This window comes from Saccostrea cucullata, unplaced genomic scaffold (genome assembly GCF_032062105.1).
Source record: "Saccostrea cucullata isolate Sc308-1 unplaced genomic scaffold, CSIRO_AGI_Scuc_v1 ctg6676, whole genome shotgun sequence".
Lineage (NCBI taxonomy): Eukaryota > Metazoa > Mollusca > Bivalvia > Ostreida > Ostreidae > Saccostrea > Saccostrea cuccullata.
Window position 1 is genome coordinate 1 of NW_026933210.1, and position 13747 is coordinate 13747.

A 13747-nucleotide genomic window follows, 5' to 3' on the forward strand; every position below is an offset into this window, starting at 1 on the left:
AACATTAAGTACGAAGCATCATGTCACACACCACCAGTTACTGACCATTCATGTTTCTGTGCTCTTTGTATAAAGTCTTTACAAACTTGTTACCGAGGAGAAATGTCCATTTTTTAAAATATGAATCTGACTATACTAATGAATTCAGAAATGAAGTTGTTCATTTTTTGAAATCTGAAACTGACTATACTAATGTCAATCAGAAATTAAATTGTTGTTTTTTAGTTGCTCATTTTTGAAATATGAAACTGACTATACTAATGACAATAAATGAAGTTCTTCATTTTTTGAAATATGAAATGGACTATACTAATGAAAGTTGTTCAATTTTTGAAATTTGAAACTGACTATACTAATGACAATCAGAAATGAAGTTGTTGTTTTTTTAGGATACTGAGAGAGTCCCCTCGCTGGTTGGTCGTGAACGGCAGGTATGATGAGGCTAAATCCTGGATAAGTAAGGCGGCCAAATGGAACCATAAAGACGCGGCCCCTATCCTCAATGATCTCAAGTTTTCCTTAGAGAGTGGACAAAGTCAAGAACATGGTGAAAACAACGCAAACTCGGGAACTATCAATCCACAATTAAATGACGTCAGTGAAGGGTCAGAGAAGGTTAAGGTGTACTCCCATCTGAAGGAGAAGTTGTCGGTACTGGATATATTCAGGAGTCGGCGGATCCTCAGAACATCTGTCATTGTGTGGATCATATGGTGAATAAAACATAAGAACATGGGCAAAAGTGGCTTACAAAAATTTTATATGAAATTCACAGGTATTTTATATATTTTTTTTTTTGCGTGAGAACAAGACAAAAACCAGTCATATCAAATTTATGTGTGGATCATCTGGAAAATAAATATAAGAACATAGGCAAAAGCAGGTAACATAAATTTTATATGAAACTCTTAGGTATTTTATATAATTTTTTTGCATAAGAACAAGACGAAAACAAGTCATATCAAATTTATGTGAAAACGTCAAGCCATTTTGACTCAACTTTCATATGAATTTTACATAAAGAGCATATCACATAAGTATTATACCAAAAGAAATATACACAGAAGTTCTAAAAAAAAAATGTGAATATCATACAAATTTATTTACATGATATTCGCATGAAAAAAATATTTATATAGTTTTTACATGGTTTTCACATAATTTTCAAATAAAATGATAATCAAACGAATGTCATTTAAGCTACTTTTCCCTGTGAAACATTTATCATAATAGATTTTTCTCCTTTATTGACCCTAGGTTTGTGAACAGTATCACCTATTATGGCCTCTTTCTGACATCCGGGATAATGGCTGGAGACATGTATCTAAACTACTTCTTGAATGGATTGGTCGAAATACCCAGCGTGTTTTTGTACATGTTTACCATAAACAGGTATTTGAATAATGAGCCATTGAAAATGCTTGCACTTTAAAATATTAAAGAATCGTCAGGGTCGATTACAAATTTCCCAGTATATTCCTATTCACCATTAAAATCTATAAGAATGTTTATGGGAAATATAAATTAAAACACATGTATTATAGATATCCTGGAATTTTTATCTAATTCAAAATCTTTTGAGTCTAGGTAAAGGATAAAATAAGGTCAAAATATTCTATTGAGGAGAAAAAAAAAGAAATCTTCTGAAGAAAAACAGGACCAAAATCAGCCTGTTTTCTTTTACTCGGTAAAAGGGATATAATTCCATTTGAAGCATTGATTTTTACAGAGTTGTCTTGTGATTACAAAATTAGCTAAAATCATTTTTTTGCATTTATAGAGGCTGGATGGTCGTGGCCATATTTAGATTATTTTTATCTCCTTTAGAAGAAGAGCTCCATATAGAGATATACAAAAGTGATCAAATGTAAAATTAATATGTATGAAATTTTTCCTTGTCAAATGATAGTTGATAGCTAAAGATATCATATATAAAAATGTAAGTTATATCTGATGGTTATTTTTTTGTTAATTTATTGACCACCCAGGCTCCTTAATTATTTCAGCAGTGCTGAATTGTATGATTTTGAAGTTTCTGTGTAGACATGGATGAAAGAAAACCTGTATAATATTCCATTCTATAGCTGGGAGTGTTTATCATTTTCTATATCTGTACAGATATGGTAGGAAGAAAACCTGCATAATGTTCCACGCTATTGCTGGGGTGTGTTTATCATTTTCTATATCTGTATAGATATTGTAGGAAGAAAACTTGCATAATGTTCCACGCTATAGCTGGGGTGTGTTTATCATTTTCTATATCTGTAAAGATATGGTAGGAAGAAAACCTGCATAATGTTCCACGCTATTGCTGGGGTGTGTTAATCATTTTCTATATCTGTATAGATATGTTAGGAAGAAAACCTGTATAATATTCCACGCTATAGCTGGGGTGTGTTTATCATTTTCTATATCTGTATAGATATGTTAGGAAGAAAACCCGTATAATATTCCACGCTATAGCTGGGGTGTGTTTATCATTTTCTATATCTGTATAGATATGGTAGGAAAAAAACCCGTATAATGTTCCATGCTATTGCTGGGGTGTGTTTATCATTTTCTATATCTGTATAGATATGGTAGGAAGAAAACCTGCATAATGTTCCACGCTATTGCTGGGGTGTGTTTATCATTTTCTATATCTGTATAGATATGGTCGGAAGAAAACCTGTATAATGTTCCATGCTATTGCTGGGGTGTGTTTATCATTTTCTATATCTGTGTAGATATGGTAGGAAGAAAAACTGTATAATGTTCCATGCTATTGCTGGGGTGTGTTTATCATTTTCTATATCTGTATAGATACGGTAGGAAGAAAATCTGCATAATGTTCCACGCTATTGCTGGGGTGTGTTTATCATTTTCTATATCTGTATAGATATGGTAGGAAGAAAACCTGTATAATGTTCCACGCTATTGCTGGGGTGTGTTTATCATTTTCTATATCTGTATAGATATGGTAGGAAGAAAACCTGCATAATGTTCCACGCTATTGCTGGGGTGTGTTTATCATTTTCTATATCTGTATAGATATGGTAGGAAGAAAACTTGCATTATGTTCCACGCTATAGCTGGGATGTGTTTATCATTTTCTATATCTGTATAGATATGGTAGGAAGAAAACCTGTATAATGTTCCACGCTATAGCTGGGGTGTGTTTATCATTTTCTATATCTGTATAGATACGGTAGGAAGAAAACCTGCATAATGTTCCACGCTATTGCTGGGGTTTGTTTGTCACTTTCAGCAGTCCTCATGTACCTAAAAGGTATATGTTTCTTTTTTTCATTACTTTACATCCATATAAAAGCAGTGTATATACAATTTCATTTTGATTTTGTGTTTTTTGCTGATGTTTTATAACTTTATGAAATGGACACATGTACATTGTGCAGAAATAATTTTGCATACCCCCTGAAAAGTGCTACATCTGACACTTATGAAGCAAAACAGTTGAATTGTTGAATACCTAGTGTACACTTCTTCAAACTGTACTAAATGTATCTAGAATCATGTTGAAAGGCATATTTAAAATTTACTATGGAGAAAAAAAATCAAGTTGAATTTGAATTATTAATCATTGAAAGCATTTAAAAAAAATCATTGCTCCTGACATTCAGATTCATCAGTGATGGAAGGATTCGCCACTGCCTTCAGTTTTGTTGGGAAGTTTGGTATATCTGGATCCTGGATGACGATTTTCCTATATACAGAGGAAGTGTATCCCACTAATCTGAGGTGAGCATTATAAGAAATCCGCAATCTAATTAAAAATAGATGTTAGATCCGCTCGCATACTCGCTACACTAACATCTAACAACATTCCATAGAGGGTCACGTCAGAGGACAAATTCTGTTAACCAATCAAATTGTCGCTGGCAAAATCATCGGATATCTGTTGAGTATGCGAGGGGATCTAACATCTAAATGTAATTAGATTGAAGAAATCCGGTGTCGGTTTCATTGATGTGAATGATTATTGTTGATTTACGCCACAATATCAGCCATATTTCACTGGAACATGTATGAACTTAAATATGCATGAAAAGTTTTGATGTTTTTTTTTGGTTAGTTTCTCTGGTGGGCCTAAATAATCCTTTTTGAAAACGAGCAAAACGATCTTTAGCATGCCAAACTCTTGATCTTGACATGGGATACCGTATTCGATATACTTGGAATTTGAAAATAAAAACAGTTAACTTGAAAATTACAAACCTGCTAATAAAAATGTCCTATTTAAACTTTGATTGCAAAAATGATTTTCTTGCAAGCATTGTAAAATTGCAATAGGATTTAAATATCTAAAAAGATCAAGCTTTGTGTTAATTCACACCATTAAAAAGAGTTTATTTGGAATAGGTTTAAAATCAAAACATTCTAAAATTATGTTTTTATATTTATGAAACAGTCGCAAGATTTGCATTCACGTTGATGTTCCCCTCTCCGTAAATATGGATAGATAAACCTAGTAAGTCCAACTCTCATTCTTTAAATAATGAATTTGTCCTGGCCTTTCAGGTCGAAGTCAGATGATTAACTTTGTTCTGTATGGTATACAGTTGATTATTAATACAAAAATCCCTTAACATATACAAAAGAAAATTCATGCAAAATTTTATAGTACTTAAAATCTGTGTAAGTTTAATATTGAAGAACATTTGAGTCTTTCTTACTAATGTTTTGATTCAACGTCTTAAAGAGGCTGGGTGGTCGTAGCCATTTTTAGACTATTTCTATCTCCTTTAGAAGAAGAGCGCCATATAAAGATATAAAAAAAGATGTTCAAATTTTAAAATAAATATGTATGATATTTTTCTTTGTCAAATGATAGTTGATAGCTAAAGATATCATATCTAAAAATTTAAGTTGTATCTGGTGGTTAATTATTTGTTACTTTGTTGACCCCCCCCCCCCCCCCCTTAGTCCCATTAAGACAACTCATGTCTTTTACAAAGCAGTCTGCGCTGTTTTTTAGCTCACCTGAGCCGAAGGCTCAAGTGAGTTTTTCTGATCAAAATTTGTCCGTTGTCTGTCGTCGTTGTCGTCGTCGTCGTAGTCGTTGTTGTAAACTTTTCACATTTTCATCTTCTTCTCAAGAACCACTGGGCCAATTTCAACCAAACTTGCTACAAAGTATCCTTTGGTAAAGGGGATTCAAGTTTGTTCAAAAGAATGACCACGTCCTTTTCCAAGGGGAGATAATTATATATTAGAGAAAAAATTATGGCATTTTTAAAAAATCATCTTCTGAAGAACCACTGGGCTAGGAAAGATGAAAATCAGATAGAAGCATCCTCAGGTAGTGTAGATTCAAGTTTGTTCAAATCATGACCCCTGGGGCAAGGGTGGGGCCAAAATGGCCAACCCAAGTTTTTCATAGGAATATATAAGATAAATCTTTAAAAATCTTCTCCTCAAGAACCACTGGGGCAGGAAAGATGAAACTCATGTGGAATCATCCTCAGGTAGTGTAGATTTAAGTTTGTTCAAATCAGGACCCCAGGGGCAAGGGTGGGGCCAAAATGGCCGACCCAAGTTTTACATAGGAATATATAGGAAATATCTTTAAAAATTTTCTTCTCCAGAACCACTGGGCTAGGAAAGATGAAACTCATGTGGAATCATCCTCAGGTAGTGTAGATTCAAGTTTGTTCAAATCATGACCCTCGGGGCAAGGGTGGGGCCAAAATGGCCGACCCAAGTTTTACATAGGAATATATAGGAAATATCTTTAAAAATCCTTCTCAATTACCACTGGGGCAGGAAAGATGAAACTCATGTGGAATCATCCTCAGGTAGTGTAAATTCAAGTTTTTTCAAATCATGATCCCCGGCCCTGGGGATAGGGTGGGGCCAAAATGGCCGACCCAAGTTTTACATAGGGATATATAGGGAAACCTTTTAAAATCTTCTTTTCAAGTACTTCAAAGCTATGATTAGTAATACCCGGGGTATTTATATGGAATCATCCTCAGGTAGTGTAGATTCTAGTTTGTTCAAATGATGAACGCCTGGAAGGGGTGGGGGGAGTAAATTCAATCCCGGTGTGTGCTCAGGTGAGCGCTGTGGCCCCTTGGCCTCTTGTTCGTTATTATAGTTTGTATTCGTTTGCTACGTTTCTTTTAGAGCTCTCGGAATAGGACTTGCCTCGTGTTCTGCCAGAGTAGGAGCGATAATTTCACCATACGCAGCTTTTTTTGTGAGTGGTTTATTTGGTCCATATAGTTGTTTTCCTTGAACATATTACAAATCAAAAATTCAATTATTCCGCGGGAAGGTATGATTTGTAAATATTATAATGTTGTTTTCTTAAGTAGTTTTTTTTCATTATTTTATTATTGAAAAAAAAATCGTTTAATGCATAAAAGATTAATATGTTATTGACTTCAGTATGAAATTATCAAGTTTTGAATGATCTTTTTTAAGAATAAAAGACATCTTTCCCTTTTGATATTACAATCGAAATGTGATTTCAATAATTTAGTAATTTTGGCTAAGCATACTTTATTTCTATTTCGATAATATATATGTAAAATTTGAAATACACTAGTGTTTTTAGTATTTTCTAAAAAATAAAATTATTTTATTTTCTCCTTACTCCGTGGCTTTCATCAGTAATCCCCCTTACAGCAAACTGTGATCTTTACAGCATATTTCAGAAATTTCAGAAAGCTTAACTTCTAATTTCAGGGAACACATATTCCATGGGGCCCGGGAGTGGTGTTTGGAATTATGTCAGTGTTAGTGACTATTCTGATAATATGGCTGCCCGAGACAACTGGGAAAGAGTTACCTAACACTCTAGAGGAGGTTAACGAACTTTATATCGTCAAGAAAGATGATCAAACAAATGTTTCCTGATTCAAACTTATATGAAACTACAAAGATTTCGTGTTTTAAAGTTAGGACAATTCCTTCTACAAAATCAGCATACTTTGACTTATCATCATTGAATGCTTAGTTTATATAATGTAACAGGGTTTCGATAAAGGACGAAATCCTGTGGCTCAGGTTCTCATATATCATTTATCAAAGATGATGAATGTGTTAGACAAGCAAAAGCCCTGAAAATATAAATAACAAATTATAAGTATTTAGAAAACAAATATATTGCATTTATGATACATGAATATAGATATGAATTACTTTATAATAATATATCATAAAAATATTACATGTTATACTATGTTATACTGAGTATTCAATAAATATACATGTAAAAAGAAAAGTAAGAGTTATGCCCCTTACATCGATATCTTGAAAATAGGAAAAATAAATCAAACAGAACTATTACAATGGAATGAATAGTTCACAAATCTATTTACAATAACATACAGTACACAAATAATAAAAAATAACAGTTGGTATACCTGATTGTGGTTCAGGGCTCAAACAATGAACTCAGTATATCTTCATAAGATTACATAAATCAAAGACGACAAATTATCGAAAAGTATAGAATTAAAATAGATAAAAGAAATAGAAGTCAACTTACAGTCTCTGTCCTGGGGTCTCGTCTCAAATATGTAATGAAAATATGTATATAAATATGGTGACCAAAATATCGATCTAAATCTCTCAATGGTCTATCTCTGTCTTAGCGATCAAACAAAGAGATCGGCGGGAAAACATCCCGAGCCAATCGCAAGCTTGGTTATTACAACTGACCAATAATATTAAACATCCTCAGGATAAGTAAAGGCTTCTAGAACATAAGTAAGATTAAAAACCAAGTAGTATTGTAATATTTTATTGACAATGCGCGCAAAACTCCGCGAATATCGAAACGCGTTGCACGATTCAAAAAATAAAATACGAGTGAATATTAAGTGGCTTAAATAATCAAATAATATTTACATAATAAAATAAATAAAATATAAATAAAATACTAGTATCACTCTATCACAATAATTTGTGGTTTTTTGCTTTATAATCATTTTTATGAAAAAGATGTATTTGATAATAAATGATTGAGATCGTTCACTGCTAGTCCTCTAGAATGCTAGTAAAACAAAAGAATTGAGAGTACGAATTATTATGTACCTTTCCATACTAAACACCATAAATACTTATAAATGCATTAAAATTAGCAGCTTGTTTAATCCCGAATAGTTGATTTTAAACAAATCACTTGTCGAAAGGAACTTGCCGCCATGACGTCAATTTGGTAAAATGACGTATTCTATGTGATTGAGAGGCAGATAAAATACTTTTTACTTTTCAGAGTGTATTTCATCAATATAAAGAATATTGAAACATATTTTACTATTTAAACCAATATCTAACCATTGTTTACTGCAATTACTCAATAGTTATCGAGAGAATGTACTTACTTAATTATACACTGCTTTTGCGTAAACGTTTAACATTGAAGTGCCTTATTGATTCACTTTTTTGGAAGGGGATAAACACTTAATAGTCAAAGTACAAGGAATGCAGAAATGATTAATTTTTGTATTATTAATTTCTAAGAGGTTATGTCCTTCCTTTATAGAAATGTGTTCTTGACTCCTATTCAGTACACATCCTTTGTAATTACCACGTGACTGTCCATCGATGATTGATGATGATGGTATATTGTTTAACGTACCTCTCGAGAATCTTCACTCATATGGAGATGCCACCACTTGCTGGTGGAGAGCTGCAAATTTTGTCCTATGCTCGGCACTCAGGGCCATTAAGCAGGGAGGGATCTTTTTCGTGCCAACACCTACTACGACACGGGACCTCAGTTTATACGGTCTCATCTGAAGGACTGGTCTCCACGTCCCACAGTAGGATTCGAACCCGCGACGTAAGGATTGACTCCTTACTTTCGCAACTCCAGAGCAGACACTCTAACCACTGCGCCACGCGGGCGACGACTGTACATCGAGGGGACTATACTAAATTTAGTACAGGATAGAGTGTACTTTATTATGTTATTTCAATTTTCAAGTTATGCGAAAATAAAAACGCTATATAAAAAACAAAATCAGATTTAAATAGTTCTCATCTTTGCACATCTACGTTTCGTTGATTTCGTCATAGTAAGACTTAACAGTGCTTGGTGTTTTTCACAAGTACCGTTGTTTGTTTATACTAAGCTAGTTCTTTGCATTTAATTTTCAGACAAGGATACATATTTTTTAATGATGGGTATATACATTTAACAAATTTCTAAATTGATTATAATAATACATTAATCATACATTGGCTTTTAGTAGAGAAACAATCATTCGATGTGATTGGCGGTATTTTTGTATTCCGAGTTTCATGTACAGATTAGTATTGATTTCATATAAATCATACATGTATGTTATAATATATATCAAATGCTCTTGTATACAATATCTTTAAAAAAAAAAGATCATTACATATTTGCTTTCTGGTAAAAAAAAAAATAGTTTATCACTTTACATCAGTTCTAAAATTCAAGATCAATGTTGGCTATATCATTTAATGTGAGGATGTGGATTAAAAATTCATGTAGCACATTAATATATATATACTTTTTTTTATTTCAACGCTGAGTAGTTTTAATCAAATAAAACAATTTCTTAGATTATTTAGAAATTTGTGATAAAACACTTCATGAAATGGTGCCACACCAGTCATTTACAAAATGATTTTTTAATGAAATGTAATATCCTGTATTTAGTTATAAAATGTTTATTTTGAAATGTTTATAAATATTATTACCGTCTTCCTTGGAAGACGGTATTGTATAGTTGAAGTTTTTTACAGTCTTCGGACTATCCACTTCCTCTCTTTTGTGATTGGTAGAAATTGCATGATGATAAAATTTTCAATTATTTCATTGGTTGAAATGCTGTTCAAGGCAAGGGAGATAACTTTCTGATGATCTATTTTTCGTACGACTTAACAATTTTGCAAGATTTCCAATCTTAAAAAAATAACAAAACGAACAACAAAATCAGCAGTAATTATTTCTTAATAACATGATATTTTTTATAGCAATAAATAAAAAGGTCTCTTTAATTTCATTATAAATAAAATTTGATAGTTATTGCTTGCAGGCTTTACAATTTGTTATTATTCTTTTTCCCTTTCTTGTTTGAAGAGTGAATGGGAATCAGCCGAGGTTTGCCGAAAGCTCTCGGCCAGTCAAAGTTTACGGAGATGACCGAGCGACAACCGTGGTAGGGCTAATGCCCGTAAAAAGCTAATTTAGAAATACAAAATCAAGAAATTCAAAAGAATTATACGGCCTGTTAAGTGTAGATCTGCAGTTTACTGTTTAAAATTGTTGCTAAAGACGGTAAGCATTTTTGAAAAGCTCTACTTGTATTGTGTATGTTTGATTTATTGCAGTTTAATAAATAACTATTGAAATATACTTAGTATTAAAATAGAAACGAATGAGCCAGTGTTTGAGTTATTCAATTTAGTTACTATTTTTAGACCTTTTGACACGGATGACTGGTGTTAATTTTCATTGGTTATCTTGGTTCTTGTATATGTAAGATCATTCTCATGCTGGTTGTTTCCCGGGCTAGACGCCGATTGGAGATTTAGATTTGCAATTTGAAATTAATATCTTACACTGTATATAGAGTTTTGAGGCTTTGGATTTAAGGTTGTTTTATTTGTTTTCTTGTTCACTACAGAGTATACATGTATATACTAATTTTCCTATATTTCCTTTAATTGCCACTTGAGTACGTGTGTATGGCGAGATCGTATATTGTGTAAAAGTGCATTTAGTTTAAACTTTGAAATCTAGTATTTGATAATTGCATTTTTATCGTAATATAGAATAAAAATTATAAAGCGTAATATATTTATTATAGAGGGAAACAACAGAAATGAAGCAACGCCTTGTGTTTAGTACTTAGCTTTGAACTTTACACCTCATGAGAGGAAAGGGTATTAGTGTGTTTAATTGCATTAAATTGAGTTTCATATTATTTTCTACTTTATAAATTGTTTCAGTTCTGGTTACTGAAAGTTTAATTTGTTGAGTCTGTTTATAATTCATAATTTCTAAATCGGAAGTATGTAATGCATTTTTCATATTGAGTAAGAGTTACGCAGTAATAATTTCATACGGTGATATCAGTCTGATTCTTCTATTATCTATGGATAAAGTAATTAAATAATTTATAAAGATAATGTTCAATAAAATTTAAGTCGTTAAAATTTACGACCAGAGATATGATTTTAATATGTTTTGTATTTGTTTATCATGTCGTTTACCATGTGCTGATTTTAAATATTTTTTGTTACAGGGTTATCTATCTTAGAGTGTATTTGCAAATAAATAATCCTTCAAAGAACCCAAGCAGATATCCTTGTTCGTTTATGGGAAAACAGGGGTTTCAGAAATATATAAAGATAAAATCAGAATTCTAATCACTTTTGGCACACATCTGTGCTTAGTAGCTGCAGCTTAAATCTATATGGACAGATTACCATGTAGACCTATGCAGTCGTCCTCAGATGTCCTTGAAAATCAATAGTACAGTTTATTAAAATTTGCAAATTCAGAATGAATGTTATAATATTAATAATGCAAACCGTTGCAAAGCAATAAATGTGACCGGAAGTGACGTCAACAAAAGAAAGCAAGAGCTAAGTGATTTCTTTATAATTTCAATTTTGCATCAAAACCTTTAAAAATAAACTTCCGGTTTGACCGGAAGTGATGTCGACGGACAGAAAATTACGTTTTATGCTTCCAGTGACATAAAATATCCAAAAACTTTCAAGAACGGCATTGACCGGAAGAAGCCGGACGCATTTTGACGACTTCAATAGATTTAGCTTGAAATTTTGAACAACTTTGCTTCTTGGACGTATTACAAATTCTCAATACTTTTTGAAATATCTGGAAAAATTTTTTTTTTTATTTACAGCCCTTTTTCCGAGATATCATTTGAAAGATCTTCTAATTCTGCACAAATTTTGTTCTATACGTCTTAACAAAATATTTTTAGTTTAGAAGATAAAAAGCAAAATATGAGTAATTTTTAGCTCTTTTAAGCGTTCTAATTTTTGACCCCTATATAGCGCCATTTTGAATAGAGAAATCGAAAAACAAAAACCGATGTGCACAACTTCAATCCTTCTATTATTTAAAATCAGTAGAATTTCTGCTCCAGCTTTAGCCGTCTCTGAGCCTTTGTCTGGAAACGAAAGCCTATAAATTTTCGTTTAAAGGGTCAAAACCGGAAGTGACTTTTTGAAAACAGCATTTAGACTTTAGTAACTTCTAGTACCTCTGAAAATTTGATCGAAATCAGTTTAGAAATGAGTGAGATATGAGGCTTCAAAGTTGGCGTCTAGGAAGTAGAAGAAAAAAAAAAGAATAATAATCTTTACCAACAGAATCAGTAGAAGGTCTTCCGTTGGAGACGGAAGACCTTAATAATGTAACCCAATAAATGTAATGAACAAAGGCTTTTAATTTAATTGAAAGTATGGTCTAGAGATGTATTTGCATTGAGAAAGTTGTATACTACAGTTAAAACCATTTCATTTTCTTTATTACACCTCTGTTTAGAAGTATTTGGATTTAGTTTTGATGTATATAACGCTACAAAATCTGTTTTAACTTGTGTTGCATTTACCACTTTCATTACAATGATGGAATTACCTGGCATCCGTCCATCTTTGATCCTCTACAGCATTATTTCGCTGCGTTTATTCAGCACTTTACATCATGGCTACGAAAGACTCCAAAACAGATATAGATTGAGGGGAGGGTTGATTAATTCCTACACTGGTTATAGTATTGTAGACTGTGTACAGGAGTGTCTAAAAACAACAAGATGTAAATCAGTTAATTACCACAGGGGAGCTAACTTTTGTGAGATAAACTATAAGAAGATGGCAGTCGGTTATAACAACATGGACGCCACTGATAGTAATATAAGCAGTGCAGGCTCCGATGATAGTCATATAAACAGTGCAGGCTGGGTATACAGTGCAAAAGTCGACTGGGATAAGGTTAGTTACTAATGGACTTTTACGAGAAGCGCTGACTTTTACAGTTGACGCTTACTTTTAAACTAGGGCTATGTACGATAGCTCTTTTATGATATAGATATTTAGCTCAACATTTAATAAAACGAAAAAGACAGGTTATTTTAGTGCAGATATAAGTTGTCCTTAAAGAAAACGACTACCACCCTACCCCCAACTCCTGGTGTTCGCATGTTAGTGTCCCTAACACCATATCTATGACCACTAGAAAGGTCTTCTAATGCATTATCAATTCCGTACTTCCGTACATGATACAAGTTAAACCGTCAACTGTAGAAGTCAGTGCTTCTCGTAGAGTCCAATAGAAGTATTTTATCTTTTTATAATTACCGCGTACGGTAGCTTAAGTTGTAGAGCGTTCGCTTAGTATTCAAGATGACCGGGTTCGATTCTCATTCGCGGCACCGCGTCACGCTTAGGACTTATTTTTATTGAACATAGATGGTAACTGTTCCTCTGTTAAACGCCTGGCGCTAGAAGTGAAAGTCATTGATCTTTCGGATATGACCTTACAAACGGGAGTTACGGTAGGCGTTGGCATGATAAAAAATCCTAACTGCTCAATGGCCCTGTTAGACAGAGTATACGTCTAAATTTTAAGCCCTTCACCGGAATACCGTGACGTCAACATATAAAAGAAAAAATCTCTAGAGGGGCGTTCAAGCAACATACAATCAATCAATCTTTTATGATTAACGGGGCATATCTGCAGTTACACGTGTAATATCAAAATTACGGAAACACGAAGTTAAAAATTGAA

The 13747-nt window shown here is 32.9% G+C and overlaps 1 protein-coding gene across 1 annotated transcript; it reads left to right on the plus strand.

Annotated features, from left to right (window-relative positions):
- Positions 1 to 374: 374 nt before the first annotated feature.
- LOC134237670 (organic cation transporter protein-like) lies at positions 375 to 7809 on the plus strand (the record flags this gene model as incomplete). The annotated part of the gene is made up of 6 exons (XM_062719806.1): positions 375 to 713; positions 1258 to 1392; positions 3183 to 3268; positions 3621 to 3738; positions 6127 to 6199; positions 6691 to 7809. Coding segments are annotated over 6 exons (922 nt in total), but the record flags the coding sequence as incomplete, so codon positions are not given.
- Between the last annotated feature and the right edge of the window lie 5938 nt (positions 7810 to 13747).